The 17,487-nt window shown below is 44.7% G+C and overlaps 1 protein-coding gene across 1 annotated transcript in view; it reads right to left on the bottom strand.

The window, feature by feature from the left end:
• Positions 1 to 17,487, bottom strand: part of ptprdb (protein tyrosine phosphatase receptor type Db) — a 53,161-nt gene that overhangs the window by 24,408 nt on the left and 11,266 nt on the right. Inside the window, exons 2-6 of the mRNA XM_067251174.1 lie at positions 12,894 to 13,044; positions 5,746 to 5,891; positions 4,765 to 4,906; positions 1,938 to 2,126; positions 625 to 633 (exon numbers count right to left, since the gene is read on the bottom strand). Coding sequence (XP_067107275.1) covers positions 625 to 633; positions 1,938 to 2,126; positions 4,765 to 4,906; positions 5,746 to 5,891; positions 12,894 to 12,978 — 571 coding nt within the window. The 5' untranslated portion in view covers positions 12,979 to 13,044. The remainder of the gene's footprint in view (positions 1 to 624; positions 634 to 1,937; positions 2,127 to 4,764; positions 4,907 to 5,745; positions 5,892 to 12,893; positions 13,045 to 17,487) is intronic.

Raw genomic sequence — 17,487 nt, 5'->3', positions numbered from 1 at the left:
TACTTACTACTCTGTGAAATCTACAATGCAACAGTGACAAATTGGCTTCTTTCCACATAGGACAGTGGTTCTGCTTTGTAGTATGCAAGTCCATATACCAGAACACAGTGTATGTCTGGGAAAGTGAAGGCTGGGAAGCTTGTTGCCATTGATTTTCCAAGCCAGGGCCTGCCAAGGGGAACTAAAGACAGTCACCCTCAGCAGATGAGGTATTGACCGGGAAATACGAGTGAGAGAGTAAGTGAGGGACGGAGGGAGAGAGAGATTAAGTGAGTGATTGAGTGAGTAAGTGACCAAGGAGGGCAGGAGTAGATAGCATGGGTGAAACTGAGGAGAAGAAGTTAGAGGCAAGGTGTTGGTGCACAGCTGAGAGGGTGTGTGTGTATGTGTGCTTGAGAATTTCAAATTCTATTCTATAAACATTACATGTATAAATATTTAGTCTGTACCTGTGTATTTGTACCTTCACACGCGTATGGTACACTGTGTGTGTGTGTGTGTGACCACTTGGATCATTAGGATGAGACATGCTCAAACAGTGTCAGTGAGGAAGTCAGCAGTGAGTGCGGAAAGTGAGAAACAGAGAAAGGGAAGGAGTTGGGGACTCAGAGCTCAAGCACTTACCAAAGGACTCTGTAGTTAAAGACACAAAGAGAGAAGAGACAGCACAAACAGTGCATTACAATTGGCTCAGAACACCCAAGCACACACACGCAGAGTCGACTCAAAGAAAGGAAACCTTGGGCACGCACACTTCAATAGGTTAAAGGAAGACTAAGATGAGCCACAATCCAAAAGCGAAAAAAAATTGAAACAGAAAGTCTACATGTGTTATTTCTAAAAGTTCACTTCATATAGTAGGAAAGGACAAGTCAAGACTAGAGAGATCTTGAATACTCTAAAACAATCAAATGTTTTTTTAATTATCTTCCGGGGAGCCTGGATTATGAAACATTTAAGGGTGGAGCCAGGTACAGAGAGAGAGAGAATTAAGCAGGGGTTGGGAAGTGTAGTCCAATCACAAGCAGGTATACTGGATCTGGGTGGGACCCAGGGGCAGGAAGCTGAAGCGGTAAGGAGTCTTGGCCACAGAGAAGAGAACCTGTAGAGCCCCCACTCTACTGTGGATGAAATTCCCTTTCTGGTCTCGATGGACCCAAACATATATCCAATTAGAGATAAATCTTCTATTCATCTTTCATTTTGACTTTCTGTTTACGTCAGTCTATTTAAAGATCGCTAATTATGGTTGTCTGGTTTGGTGCTTTTTGAGTCTGAAGCTAAATGTAGCATCCCAAGATGCGTTAACACAGTGTGACACTGCAAACGGATGGAGAACTCATGTGAAGCTTAAAGACCTAGCTCGAGTCTCCTGGTGTCCGTTGGAGACCAGGGAATTCCACTAGATTCTCCACAGAGGTCAGAATAATTCTGACCTTAACTCACAGAAGTGGGGGCTGCCATTGGAGGGAGGTTCTCTATACGTCTCACCACCATCTAGAGGACAACCACCCCCCCCCCCAGCACGCACACACTAAACATGTTTCAAACATATATGACTACAGCAGAACATGGGGAATGCTTTGTTTTTCAGTTTTTGGAGGGATTGTTTCCTTGTTGTTATTTGTTGCTTGACTAGTACTTGTCTGTACCGGGGGGTAACATGGTGGTGAGGTTTCAGGAACCCCCCCCCCTCCTCCAGGGGTTGAATAGCAGAAAGGTTTCATCTCGAAAGAGGGTAAAATAACCTGGCAACCGCTGCACATGAGCATTGAGCGGAGGAGCTGAGGAGAAAAGCACGTTACCGCAAAAAAGAAAACTGAGAAAGAAGGGAAGGACGGTGCTGGAAACATCAAAAGCATCAAGGGGACGGAGGGAGAAAGAAAGATTTGTTACAGGGGTAAAAAAGGGGTTTACTTGTGAAGCGGAGCCATTACCTGAGCGAAGCTGCTTAATGCGTCCGTTGTTGTTGGTAGTATTGACTGGGAGGAAGTCCTTGAACCAGGTGATTTCTGGGTCGGGGTTGCCACTGGCGGCACACAGCATAGTGGCGGTCCGAGATCGCTCCACCACCTTCAGCTGGGGACCCATGTCGATGGTAGGGAAGCCTGACGGGAGCTGGTCCTCTGGAAGAGTCAGATAAAGGAGTCATTTTACATGTGATTCGCTGCTTTTGCTAGAGAACCACTAGTTTTCGTTAAAAGTCAAATAGAGGAGTCATATTGCACATGATTCAGTTATTTTGCTGGGGAGGGGAATCAAGTTCTCTGGAAGAGCCAAATAGAGAAACTCATTCCTCATTGTATCAATCATAACATGTGGGAAGTAGTATGTACTGGAATCATTACATAGACAACCAAACAGAAGGTGAAGGTAAAGTGTAAAAATAAAGATACATGGGCAGGAGGTGTGTGTGCATGTGGTTTTGTGTACAGTTTGTTTGTTTGTTTGTGGGGGTTGTTTATGTGTGTGTGTGTACAGTGTGTGCGTGTGTAGGATTTTGTGATTGTGTGTGTGTGTGTCTATGTGTCATTATTACCAGCTAAATCCTTCCTCCCTTCATTACTTTGAATCCTTAGGGCCCTGTCCCGCCTCTGTCTACCGGCCACACAGTCCTCATTAACGGGAAACGGGCACCGAGGAAATGCTAATTTGGGCGGTAGCTGATCGAGCTTAAACCGGCGAGCTAGGTGTGTGTGTGTGTGTGGCCTTTTAACAGCTCCGGTTACAATCAATTGCGACACGGAGGAAATAGAAACATGGAAATAATAAACCATTAGGACAAGGAGTCAAATGGGTGTGTGTATGTGTGTGTGTATTTGGGATTTTCACAATTGTACTTTATATCAACTTCCTTTTTCCACATATACCAAACCTTTATGCTAATGTTAAGTGACAAGACTAATGTGGCACAGACAGAGAGAGAGACAGAGAGAGAGAGATACAGTAGGATGCCAAAGAGACACACAATAGAGGAAGATAGAAGAATGAAACCAAATGAAAAGAAAAACTGTGACATGGGCTGAAAGTTGGGCGGGCTATTTAACAATTCTCGCTCTGCATGATGAATAGGTTGACTTCAAAGGCAGCTACTTACAGACAGGAGTTATGCATTCAATTTCATCTACCTGGGCTGTGTGAAGGGAGGTAGAGGATGGAGAGAATGGAGCATACTACACAAACACACTTGGAAGTACTGCAAGTGGGTGGCAAAAGAGTGCTCTTACTCTCTATGACTCTATGACTCTATGCCTCTTTTGCACGCACGCACGCGCACGCACACACACACACACACACACACACACACACACAGGGCCCTAAGGGTCCCATCCATCATGGGGGACAGGTGTAACTCACACCAGGGAAGGTGTGTACGACAAAGCTGCTAAACGCTGTTAAGAACCCCCTCCAGTCACAGCTGAGCTGAAATTCTACACCGCAGACACACACAACACACACACACAACACACACACGTCACAGTATGTGTGAAATCGGTCTTCAACCTGTATGTGTGTAACTGTCAAGGTGTTCTGGAACACTCCTGCTCATGCTTATGGCGCAGGATCGCTTTGTCTTCCAACCAGTCTCGCTGTCATGGAGTCAGGATGATAGGCTGCATCATCCCCACAGGAGACACGTGAGGACTTTGAGCCCAGTCCTCCCCAAACATGTACTTGAACTCATCCCTTCAGCAGATAAACAAGAGCTCTATTCATACTCCTTAGCACACAGTGGCTCTGTCACCAGGGCTCTCTGTCTCTATAAAGGCTGGAGGAGAGGGAGAGAGGACATGACTGGCATTTAGACGGGGAATCAATTACAGCCAATTAGCCAGTCCCAGGTGGCTTCTCTCACAGCTCCACAATGGGCCCTTTGAGCCAGGAACGAGGCTAATCGTTCCATAAAGCCTGTCTCTCTGGCTGGGCTAAAGAGCTGTGGGTGTGCATGTGCGCATGTGTTTGCAGATCAAGAGGAGATTGGAAGTCGAATGTCTCACATTCATCTTTACAAGACGCCCAAATGTACAAGCAAAACTGTGTGTATTTTGCAGTGTTTATAGAACGTGAAGTTAGTATAAAGACACAGTTACATGCATGCACGCGCACAAGCATACGCACACACACACACACACACACACACACACACACACACACACACACACACACAGAGTAATACACGCTCCAAAGTTGTTTGTGAGACAGCTCCAGATGGGCCAGAGATGCAATGAGGATACAAAAAAGTGGTCTGATGTTGTAAATTATTGAGAAACGCTGAGGGCATAAGAGATAAAAAGTTTGTGTGTATGTATGTGTGTGTGTATATGTGTGCCTGCTTGCCCCCAGAGCGTGCCAAGCCAAGCTGTGTGATTATTCACAGTTCAGCAGGTTCACTCACTAAGGCGAGTGAGACATACACGTTAGCCTCTATCTCTGGGTCTCTTAATGGATGCAAGCTAACGCTAACACTCTTCTCTATCCTAAAGGACCAGGGCTAACGCTAACATCACTCCCTCCGCTATTAATGGACTGTAGCTAATGCTAACACCACTGTGACTATTAATGGACTAAGACTAAGGCTAACACGACTGTTACTATTAATGGACTGAAGCTAATGCTAACGTCACTCTGGGATAAGGAGATGGGTACTAGTTAAGATGAGCTTGCTTGATCACAGGCTGGAGGCTGATCTTAACGAGGGAATGAAGACAGAGAAACATCTTCATTGTAAGATCTGGATGTGTGTGTGTGTGTGTATCCACCTACCCCGTAGGACATTGAGTCTGGTGGAGGTGGTGATCTCCCCGGCTGTGTTGGACGCGTGACACTCGTAGATGGCTTCGTCTCTCGGCGTCCGTAAGGGCTGGATCCTTAGAACCGAGCCAGACCCGTCGTCAAAGTCAATCACCTGGGACAGGAGACACACAGGTAGCAGTGAGGGCAAAGGTCAGGAAAAACAGCCATTATTTTATATTTTAATTCTCTATAAAATCTCTTTAAAACATCCTTGGGCGTGAGAAAGGTGCTGTATAAAAAAAGGTGAAATTATTATTCTCATTGTTATCAGTATGCCATATGTGTGCACTGTTCTGTGTCTGGCTGTACTGAGTCTGCGAAGAGGCCTCTGAGTCCTCAAATATCAATCTCTATGATGTGACGATTGTGTACAAATATCTATACCAATGATACACCAATACCTCATGATCGTTTCCATCGTTTCAAGATGTATCTAATAAACTCTGACCCAAACATCCCCTGGGGAGTTTTTAATCTCAAGCAGGAAGTGACCTTTCCAAACTCTAGAGGAAGTATAATTATTAAAAGGAGGAGACTGATCTTGGGGCAGCTCTTAACCCATTCTCATTGGTCAAAATTGGAGCCTTTGGTGCTCATGGGTAAAGCTCCTGAGAGATGAGAGTCTAAATGAAAAGTCACGATCCCCTCAAAACTAATATGGCTGCCTTGTGCAATATCAGCTGCTTCCCAGCCAGCATACTATCAGCAGATATGATATACGCTGATAGCATCATATCATGATTTCAGAGTGAAGTCTCATCGCTTGTGGCCTGCAGGTATTTTTTTGAAGATATAAAAGGCGTCATTGCAGAGTTTGATACTTTTTCTGATCTATTCTGGGCTACACTTTGAGAAATACTTGCAAAATACGGTTTGAGTTCCTTGAATGCAGCATAGTTACATCTGCGAGGTTAAAACCAAGTAAATCAACAGGACAGACTGGTGCTTCACCTCAAATCTCTGGTTGCTGACTTTCTTGCCCTTCTTGTTCCAGACGATCTTGGGCTGGGGGTCACCTGTGGCCTGGCAGACGAAGGAGGCCACGCCGCCCTGCACCCCCGTCTGGTCTTCTGGGGTTCTTGTGAACCTGGGTGGTGCTGGGGGAAGGAGGTGACAAAAATCATGATCTGTGTGATTGTGTGTATGTGTATGGGTGTGTACAATGTAACTCGTTCATTTAGCAGGCGCTTCCAGCCAAAGAGACAGACAGGGCGTGCGTGTCTGTGTACTGTAACTAGGCGTTTTCATAAGAAGACGTGAGTGTCGTGCCAAAGTCTTTCCTTCCACAGAAGCAGCCACACGTGCATCCTGCTGTGATTGAACACTGCTTATCTCCTCTTGATTAAGGTGTCAGAAAGTAATCTCTGAACGGAAGGTTTTCACATATACTGTATAAATCGGATATAATTCGGGCTGTATGAAATCCCCATTTGTGAGAAGTGCACGCTTTATGATGTGTGTGTGAGCGTGAGTGAGTGAACAAAGAGAAAAGGAGAGTAGGATATCAAGAGGAAGAGAGAAAGAAAGACAGAAACAGAGCGTGTGTGAGAGAGAGAAAGACAGAGAGAGGGGTGTCTGTACTGTACATGTGTGTGTGTGAGAGGAAGAGAGACTGAGGAAGAACATTTGTAGGTTTGAACTTGTGGTGGCATTTTCCGAACTTTTCCCCATGTGTGTGTAAACGTGTGTGTGTTTGTACGCATGTGGGCATTGCATGTGTGTGTGTGGCTTATTTATATGTACATGTAGGACTGTGTTCCATCATGTTTCCTTTCTGTACTCATATCAGCAAAGGAGCTTAATATTCTTTATCTCTTCCTCCCTCCCTCTTTCTCTCTCTCCACCATAAAGGATTTGTGAAGTATTACTCCTGACATGACCACTAAAGCCCCGGGTTCTACCAACGCCACCAATATCATAACCGGCTCCACGGCGGGATTGTAAAATCATGACATCAAAAGATTCTGCACGTCAGTCACGGAACGTCACCGAGAGCTTGGCTAATGGTATTCCGGCCCGACGAGAAAATCCCTACTTAGGGGCTTACCGCCAACCGCCACGACAAAGGGAGAGAAATTGCTTTTTGCCGTTTTTTAAAGGAGGGAGGGAGGAAGGGAGAGAGGGAGAGACAGAGAGAGAGACAGACAGACAGAGGAAGAAAGAGAATAAGATGTTTGGTCAGAGAGAAGGTAAGCAGAGAAAAAGAGGAAGTACAGAGAGAGAGAGAGAGAGAGAGAGAGAGAGAGAGAGGGAAAGAGGAAGTAGAGAAAGAGAGAGAAACAGGGTGAGGACCAAGAGGAAACGGTACCTAACATGCACAGAGGGCACCCAGCCCTCTCACCTCACCTGCTCTGACTCTCATATGCTCCTGGAAGGCCCTCCTCTACATGAACCAGCAGCAAGGGCGATGTGGGTGGGAGAGAGAGATAGAGTGAGAGAGAGATGGAGAGAGAATGAGGAGCGGGAATCGCTGCCTTAATCCTCTCGTTAATCTCTCACCCACAAAACAAATGAAAAGTGTAAAGCTGGTAGTGCCAAGCTAAAATGGATACATGGATATTACCTCTCTCTCTCGCCCATCTCCCAATTTCTTTCCCTTCCTTCTTTCTAAACAATTATTTTAAATAAACTTCACTCACCACTTTGCCTAAAAAATACTCTTTGCTGCCAAAACTACGTCTCTTTCTTGTCCAATCTCTATCTCTCTCTTATCCAATCTCTGTCTCTCTTCATCCTTCCGGTGCTTCCTTCTCTTTCTCCTCTCTTTTGTCGCTCTTTCTCTCTTTTGTCACTCTTTCTCTCTCTCTTTTGTCACTCTTCTCTCTCTCTCTCTCTCTCTCTCTCTCTCTCTCTCTCTCTCTCTCTCTCTCTCTCTCTCTCTCTCTCTCTCTCTCTCTCTCTCTCTCTCTCTCTTGTGTGGGTTTAATAGTATATACTGTGTGTACACAGTACTGCACTTTCACTGTCTTGAAGCTCTTTTAAGCTCATTCCTTCCCCCCTCTCCTGTTTTCTCCCCCCGGACAACAATGTTCCATTACTGGAGGAACAGACCCCGTTCTCTCAGGTCCATGTCTTACCCACATACAGTACCAGCTATAGTGGATTAAGTAGGCGAGAGAGAGAGCATACAACAAAAGTGGAGATCCACTGAGATAGAGATTTAGATGGAATTAGAGTGTTCCAATCTTTGTGTGTGTGTGTGTGGCTTTGCAATGCATACAGTAGGAACTACATGGCAGATGGTGTGGCTTACAAAGTCAGCATGATGACGGTCGCCAACCACTTTCGAGTTCTGAGGACGGCAAACTTTGATACTGGTGTGTGTGTGTTATATCGATGTTTGGTCCTTCAATAAGATATCAGAAGGCCAGGGCACAGTTTGGGTTAAAAGTGGAAGCTATGTTAACACAGAAGGTAAAGTGTTGAAAGCTAGCTAGTAGTGTCAAAAACCAAAGGTTTTCGGCCTATAAGTAATTCTTACAGCCATCCTTGGAGAGGTGTGTGTGTGTGTGTGTGTGGAAGAGTTGAGTCGATGCTAGTCTATTTCTGCTCAGAGTCTGGATACTGTATCATTGCTCAAAAGTAGGAGAGAATAAATGGCTACTGAACCTGAACGTTGGATCGATACTAGGCACATCCTCTTTAAAGACTTTCAGTTAGCGTTTGTATGTATGCGTGTGTGTGCATCAGTGTGTGTGTGTGTGTGTTTAATAGATTTAAGAGAGGCTCTAAAGACTATTATGAATGTTGGCATCACTTGTCTTGTATTTGTGCCAACCTCTTTGTATGTGTGTGTGTGTCTATGCACAAATGTGTGTGCATGTGCAGATGCAGGGAACGAGAAATTAGGGGAGATGATTATTTTCCTGATCTGTGTGTGATCTGTGTCATTGGAAGGGTTTTGTATGTGTGTGTGTGTGTGTACATGTGTCATCTGTGTGTTTGTGTCATGATTTTTGGACAACCAGAGAAATTAGGCCAGTGCCAGTTTTGAGCCCTGGCCAGCCTCGCTAGCAGTGATGATACAGAGAAGGGTGGGCAGCTTCCAAACAGCATTACTTAAAACGGGCTGTCCTGAGATGAGGACACTAATCGCAGTGTAGCGGCTAAAACATTAATGAATTCATCGAATTTTAACATCTGCAATAAACAAGAGTATTTTGTGAGAAATGACATTGACTATGAATGATGAATCAACTCATTCATTGATTATTATCTGATTTGGTTATAAGACCAACCAGAATATGCACATCGCAATATCTTGACCTCTATGAACTATGATTTACAATCTTGGAATTGGGGTTGACCAGGTGACCACGAACAACTGTTCAGAATCTGAACAAGATACTGTTTAGGCTTTTAAAATGTTTAAACTTTTGCTTTCAATTGTTTCAGATGAAGATGTATCTAGTCTGGGACATGTGATTTGGGAGGATGCTTGCAGTGGTAAATACTTTCTCTTCTTGAGCTTCAGTTCACCGGCCAGTATCCAATGATCCGCTAACGTGCGATGTGATGCGCATTACTTCCGACGCCAATACCGATGTTTGTCCAATTAGTGTGCACACTCACCCTGCCCTTAGCACAGCCTGCTGGGTTTGGCTAGCTCAAAGTTAATCAGAGTTAATTTGTTAGAAACACATGAGGGAGGAATTAATCAAATAGAGGCCTCCTTTTATGCTCAGGTCATTACTAACACATGGACTAGCCGCTGGATTCGCTACTTAATGGGTCAGAGACAGCCTTCCCATAGAGCGCAATAAGGGTGGGTGCTTCTCAGCGCTAGTCGGGGCCCATTACTTGCGGATGGACGCACTGCTAAGCTAAAGCTAAGCTAACGCTAACCGGGACCTCATTATTTACAGATGGATGCACCGTTAAGCTAACGCTAAGCTAACGCTAGTCAGATCCCATTACTTGCGGATGGACGCACATCAATGCTAAACACTAATAGCTTTGTACCCTGCTCTCGGGCATTCCGGCACAATGGGATACTTGAACACACAGGGGGCAGACGGAACCTCTTTCTCATCAACATGGTCAATGTTACAATGCTCATCACCAAACTAATCCGTCTTCTTTAGGATTAGCATTAATAGTTAACAATGGAAACCTTATTGAAGTATTCAAGAAGTACAATTATATTTTAGTAGATGTGTCATGAGCACAAGGCTTCAGAATTTAAAGGCCTTTATTTACAATTCAGAAGGAATTAACAGGCATTCCTAAACTGCAGAATAGCCATCAGTGGGAAAATGTTTGGAATTATGAGAAATTGAGACCCTTTGACCCACTTGCATCTTCAGACAGCAAGTCAGAATCCCTCTATCCATCTCATCCATGTAACCATCCAATATCCATGCTCCCTCTAATCTCTGATCCACTCTTAACACTGTACACACATCATGCTATCTCCCACACATCTGTCTGACCCCCATGTTAAATGCCCCTGTCCTTACTGGACATGTGCTGACACTGACATCTCTTCCCATCATCCATCACAGCCTAATCAGCTCTTCACAGATCTGAGGATGTGTGGCACACTCTGCTGCTTTAAGTTGCTTGGTGTTAAAGTGTAGGGCAACGACCGGGTGAGTGAGTCGCAGGGCCGACAGAGGACACACACACGCGCACTTCAAAGGCCATACAATGACTTAATGCAAGGTAGAGTTGAGATTAGAACATGCTATTTCAAGTACATTCACATTGTCCAGTATTCTCACGTGAAAGCTTTAACGCGCCTATCCTTCAGTTTACCAGGCCGCTGGGTAGAAAAGCTTGAGCTGAGAAAGGTTGGCAGATATTATTCCTACTGACAGTGGGTGACACAAAGAGTCAGGCTGTTATCATGGTGCCACTCATGGGGGGACACTGGTGCATTGGCCTACTTTGGCCTGGATCAGAGCATTATTCCTAATCCAGGGGATAGTTGTCATACACACACGTTCAGGCACACAAACCCACCTCCCACACTCACCGATGCACACACACTCGAACAAACACACGCACGTGCTTCAAATAGTCACGAAAAATACATTCCGTCACATGCAAACAATCATCAGAGACCACTAAAGGCCTTGTTACACCAACACTGCCTGAATATTGCACATATGTTGCAAAGTCACGCAAGTTGCAAACCCTCCCAAAATCACAAATTTTGCGAGGCTTGCCTCAGAAAGTTCTAGTTAGTGTGTGTACACACGTGTATTTATTTGAACTATTACCATAAATCCCAAATACACTAAGGAACTTATGTTCCTCACAAATTCAAGTGCTATTTCTAGATGTTTTGACGGGTTTAGGGTTAGAATTACATGTCGTAGTTATAAGTTGTGGATATGGATTTTAGGGGGATTAGGGTTCATGATATGTTTTTGGGTTAAGGTTATGCTTAGGATTAGTGGAATTTTCGAAATGGACTGAATTGTGAGTCTACACAAGACTAGTAAAACAAACACGTATATGTGTGTGTTCCGGTGAACCATCTTTTTAATCTTAAAGTGTAGAAACACACACCGGGACATCTGATCTCCCACCACCTTAACTCAACCATTCTTGCTCTCTTTCCAGTTATCATGGTCTGCCCAATGTAGCGCAGAGACAGACAGGAGTAGCGAGAGAGACAGAGATGAGAGAATGGGGGCAAAGTGTTGAAGAGTGAAATAACGAGTGAGGAACAGAAGGGGCCACAGAGAGGTGAAGCACAGTAAGAGAAAGAAAGACAGCAAGAGCAGGAAAGTAAGATAGGGCAAGTGGGGGTTGTATGGTTTTGATGGATTGAACCTTTTACAGTCAGACCCCAGGAGGGGGGAAGAGAGAGAGCGAGAGACATAGAGAAAGAGAGAGAAAGAGAGGGGGGGGGAAAGTTGGAAGAGAAAGAGAGAGAAGGAGGGGGTAGAGAGGTAGAGAGAAAGAGAGAGAGAGAGAGAGAGAGAGAGAGCACAGGCCGGCAGATGTGTGCTTACATACAGAACCATCCCTTGTACATTGTGTGTTTGTGTGTCTGTAGGGGTTTGTGTGTTCCGGTCATGGAGTAGACACTAAATCCACTCAGCGTTAGACACAGCTTGGAGTCTACAGTAAGTATACTGTATGTTCCTTCACATGAAACCACACTAATACTTCACTGATACTACACTATGCATCTTCACACTACACTCATACTCACAATACACTACTGATACACCTCAAATACACACACATAACACAAACATATCTATTCATAAATAATACAATGACAAAAATAGATGACATGTTTTGGTTTATCTCTCCAATATCCCCTAAAGATGTGTATTTCTCTCACTACCTTTTTTTCTTTCATTTTCTCTCTCTCTCTCTCTCTCTCTCTCTCTCTCTCTCTCTCTCTCTCTCTCTCTCTCTCTCTCTCTCTCTCTCTCTCTCTCTCTCTCTCTCTCTCTCTCTCTCTCTCTTTCTCTATATCTCTCTCTCTCTCTCTCTCTCTCTCTTTCCTTCTGCTTCTGTGCATTCTGTTTCAGTAACCATGATGTCAGAAAGGAATCCTGGCTGTCAGTCTTCTACATAAAATGACAAAGAGGCATATGATTTCATATGCCATCCCTCTCTGTCCCATTAGGACACACACACACACACACATACATACACATACACACACCCACCCACACACAGGGAAAATGATCTGATTAGCCATATTCTGGAAGGTTGTCCAATGCCAAGTAATACTGGGATGGACAAAAACAGCTGGCCCAGCTCACTTCCCACACACACATACACACAATCACACACATACACACAATCACACACAACACACACAGATAAACCCTAATACCAAGAAAAGGCTGGAACAACCTTGTCTTTGCTACCCATGTCAGAGGAATGGGGGTGAGTGTTCGTGTGTCTGTGGTTTGTGTGTGTCTGTGGTTTGTGTGTGTCTGTGCGCCTGCAAATGACATTGAATGGAACAAATCCTCTACTATGACCAACATTTCTTCAAAAATGTTTTGTGGTTGACATATATGTTATTGTATAGCTAGATGTGCATGCATTTACAGTATGTGTGTGCGTGTGAGTGGTGGGTGTGTATGTGAAGGAGAGAGATAGGTGAGAGGGAGAGGGCTTACAGTCAGCGTCAGCGAAGAAGAGGAAGCTGAGGAGGAGCAGGCCTGGGCTGGCAGAGTGCATTGTGGGACATGTAGGCACCTGCATGCTGTGGCAGCATGTGATCTCACTGCCTCAGTGACCAATAGGATGACAGGATGGAGCCCTCACAACCTGGAGAGAAAGTGAGAGAGAGAGACAGAGAGACAAGAAAAGTTAGCCTGAGACACAGAATTGGGTGGATTTGTACCTAGAACACATAATGACAGCAAATACCAAGCTCACTTAGGCACACACACACACATACACACACATACACACACATACACACATGCGCGCAGCTCCCTCCAGGCTCTTTGTTCCAGCGGTGCAGCTGCCTCTCCTATTTTCACCTCATTAGCACTGTGCGGTTTGTGTGCATGTGTGTGTGTGTGTGTGTGTGCCAGATACATGATATAAACAAACAAATACAGTATTGCATTTGGATTTTTGCCCATCCTAACAGTTGCTGCTGTCTTGACATCTAAAGCAAACTTGAAGATCATTACAGAATATACAATATATTCTGTCTTGTTATATGTTTTAATCTATACCCAAGTGAGAGAAGGAGTGTGAGAGAATGAAAAAGAGAGAGTATTCTTCTTTATCTATGCGCTTCGTACTGTAGATGCAGTCCCTGTGCTTAGATTTGTGTACCCGTCTGTGTGTACCTGCATACTCTTACATTATAAATAGGACTGTGTGCGTGTGTGTGTGAGAGAGCACAGATGAGACAGTTATCCAGAAAAGGACCAGTGAGAAGAGCCTGGTCCTAATCTTTCCTTCAGAGCAAGCCTATGTGCTTCCCAAATGAAACCAACCGCTCCGAAAAGAAAAATGGAGGGGGTTGGGGGGACAACAAAGACCTCCCAGCTCAACCGAGGCAAAGTCTGCCAACACACACACACACACACACACAAACACACAGGATTTTTCACTTAGTTTAGTCCAAAACAATTGCTTTTTGGGATAACCTAGTTCTATCCCTTAACACAGATTGGCGATGGACTGTTGGGCGCTGCTGTAGTGAAGAGGCTGAGGGAGCAGAGAGGGAGCTGGACAGGACCATGAGATCACCCGGTGACAACCCTGAACAGTAACACAGCATTTTGGTGGTGACACGTAGCTTTTAGCTAATGCTACTGTCACTGGCTCTATGAAGAGCTTATATAGTGTTGGATGGTGTGTGTGTACGTGTGTCGATGTGGCTCGTATTGCATGGGTCTGTTTCTTTTCTCTTTTTATCTATGTCTTGGCCTCTCCTCTTTCATCCTCCTTCTCTCTACCTCTCTCTCTCTCTCTCCCTCCCTCCCTCCCTCCCCATATCTGGTATCTTAGCCTCCTAATTAAAAGGACAGGCTGTGAAATGTGCCTTTAAATTATGCAGGAGTCTATCCCATGGACATTATAAGGAGGACCACACACACACACACACGCACACACAGCAGATTATAATCTGAAAAGAGCCAGCCCACAGTGCCACGGCAGAGAAACATCATTTGAGCAGATCCAGGGCCAGACGTTGAGCCACTCGTGTCCATGATTCCCTATCAGCCAGCTGCACACTGCTGAGCCCTCCAGCCCTCCATCACACTTATCTCTGGGATGGCTCCTGACAGAGCGCTTCACCAGCGGAGGATGGAGGGAGCGGACTGAGGACAGCATGGAGGGAAGGAGACGGAGGAGGACCGGATGGGAGGAACAAGATGGGGAGGCAGAGGAGATGGGGAGGAGAAGAGCGAGTGCCGCGGAAAAGGAGAGAGGGGAAGCAGGAGGAGGGAAGACGTGAGGATGAGATCAAGAGAGGGAAAGGGAAGGATGGGTGAAGGGATGACTGGAGTGGGCGGAGGATGAGAAAAAGAGCAACTACGAAGAGAAGAGAAGGGGATAGAGAGGGAAAGAGAGAAGAGAGATAGAAAGAAAGAAAGAAAGAGAGAGAGCCCAGATCCTAAAAAGCACAGCTGCAGGGCAACTCTGTCCCGTAGAGAGAGAAACAGTCAGTATCTTCATTTAATACGCCAACGCTAGCCTGAGCCACCCAAATGTAATTAGACACACTTAGACACACAATTAACTTATTCCTTTCGCCCCTGAATCAGAACGACTGGAGACAGCGTCGCAGAAAAATTAGATGTTTTTGTGTTTACCAACGTTCAACGTCAAGAAATAGTTTAGAGGGCACTGTTTATCCTTTCAGGCATACTTGACAGTAGTGTCTGTGGGGACAGAATAGGATGACAAACCATGTTAAGAGAGAAAGAGAGAGAGAGAGAGAGGGAGCGATTGCAGTCTTAATTACCTCTCCCTATAGACTGACTCACTTGTATAGTTGCCTACAGCGTGTGTGAACATGTGTGTGTTCCTTGAATTAGCACTAACAAAATCAAGTCTTCGAGGCACATTGGGGTTACACAAACTGTATCACAAAGTACCAAAATAGAAATTAATTTAAAATGTTATCTTTTCCCTAGTTTGGGGGACATTTTACAAAGAATTGATGATATGAAGGCGATAAAAGTGACTGGCCTCTCGCCAAAAACACTAGCCAATTATCACCCTCGGCATTCTGGGTATTTAAGATCTCAGCCCCAACAGGAAATCCATACTGACTCAGAGGAAGAGAAGAAAGTGTGCTTGATTGATGTTTTAGTCTGTCTGGGTGTTCTCATCCTGCTCCCTCTCTCTCTCTCTCTCTCTCTCTCTCTCTCTCTGTCTCTCTCTCTCTCTCTCTCTCTCTCTCTCTCTCTCTTGGCTCCAGTCCCTGCCTTGTATGTTCCTTTTTTTACCCTATCATCTCCCTCCCTCTCTTTGCTCTCTCTTTCTTTGCCCTTCACCATAATATCTCCAAACAACCAGTCATTTCCGACAGTAAAAGACTCTGTTCTGACAGCTTTTCAAGCATGGCTGGCTCTTCTATTTGAAGAACATCAATCCTGATCCTCCGTTTAGAAGAAATACTTAATTAATACATTCTTACATTACCCAGAATTATACACCCATTGTGCGGGAGGAAGGCTTCTGTCTTATTGACAGCCCTCAGCGATCTAGGCTGGACAGGGGGACCAGTAAGAGCAGGCTTGGGAGGGGCTAACACAGCTGTGAGAGCCCAGGCTGTGGCTGGTCCCTGGCAAGAGGCCATACAGTCTGATTGAGTTGGGGAGTGAGGGACAACAAAAAGAGAGTGAAAGAGAGGGTGGAAAGAAAGAGTGAGTGTGTGAGAGAGTGAAAAAGGACGGAGAGAAAGAGAGGGGCGAGATAAAGAGAAGGGGAAAGAGGGACAGACGGAAGCACAGAGAGAGAGGTGGGGAGTGGAGTGGATTAGTAGGGGAGAAATCAACAACATTTAATTACCCATTTACCCAGCCTTAAATGGAACATTCATTGAACATTAATTGAGTGTCACATTAGTGAGAGGGTCATGCAGTAAGCAGTGGAGTAAACAGCGGGAGCTGTGTGTGTGTTATTATATGTGTGTGTGTAATTATGTGTGTGTGTTATTATATGTGTGTGTGTAATTATGTGTGTGTGTTATTATATGTGTGTGTGTAATTATGTGTGAGTACTGAACACTATTCAACATGTATCTTCAACAGGTTTGTGTGGCTTGTGTCTTAATGTGTGTTTCATGTAGGTTTCTGTGTGTGTGTGTGTCTTTAAGTGACTTTCTGCCATTTTGATTATTCCTGCCTTTAGCAGTAGATGGTTCTGAACTGAAGAGAAAAGTGCATGTCAGACTCAGTCATCTTTGTAATGTGTTTTAGTGTTTGGATTAAAGGATGGATGGATGGATACACCGATGGGCATACTGCTCTCTTTGTAAGTATAGAATAAAAGAACAGAAGGGTAAAATGTAATAAGAGGCCACTGCAAATTTACCCATCTGTTCCCCACTCAAAATTCTCAACCTTTTTAAAACAGATTCAATGTTCTGCAGAGCTTTAAATATGTATATATATATATATATATATATATATACACACACACACACACACACACACACACACACACACACACACACACACACACACACACACACACACACACACACACACACACACACACACACACACACACACACACACACACACACAGGGCAGACTACTCCGCATGTACAGTTCATACTCCACCTTGATTGGCATACACACACAACCTTTTCATGTGATTGTGCTTTCCCACAGAGGGGTTTAATACCACAGGAACATAATACCATCTCTTACATATACTAAAAACAGGATTTGTTCTTCAGAAAGTAGGAGGTTAGAGGCTAACTCTTCACTTACTGGCCTGATTCTACTTTCATATACTGTCTTGGCCACATCTCTATGAGAATCCTAATATGAAATTCATGATTTCTTGATAGATTTGATAAATGTTTCTATTCATATGCACCATGTTATGTCAATTCTCGTCAATAGTCTATTGTGCAGTCGTATGCATTAGTCAGTATTGGCCTTTCTGTGTCGGCACTCTAATGTGCTGTTGGCCTGATAACCACTACACACACACACACACACACACACACACACACACACACACACACACACACATACACGCACATGCGTTCCCATACATATACAC

Source organism: Osmerus mordax, chromosome 14, assembly GCF_038355195.1.
Source record: "Osmerus mordax isolate fOsmMor3 chromosome 14, fOsmMor3.pri, whole genome shotgun sequence".
NCBI classification, from domain to species: Eukaryota; Metazoa; Chordata; class Actinopteri; order Osmeriformes; family Osmeridae; genus Osmerus; species Osmerus mordax.
This window is presented reverse-complemented; position numbering and strand designations above follow the sequence as displayed.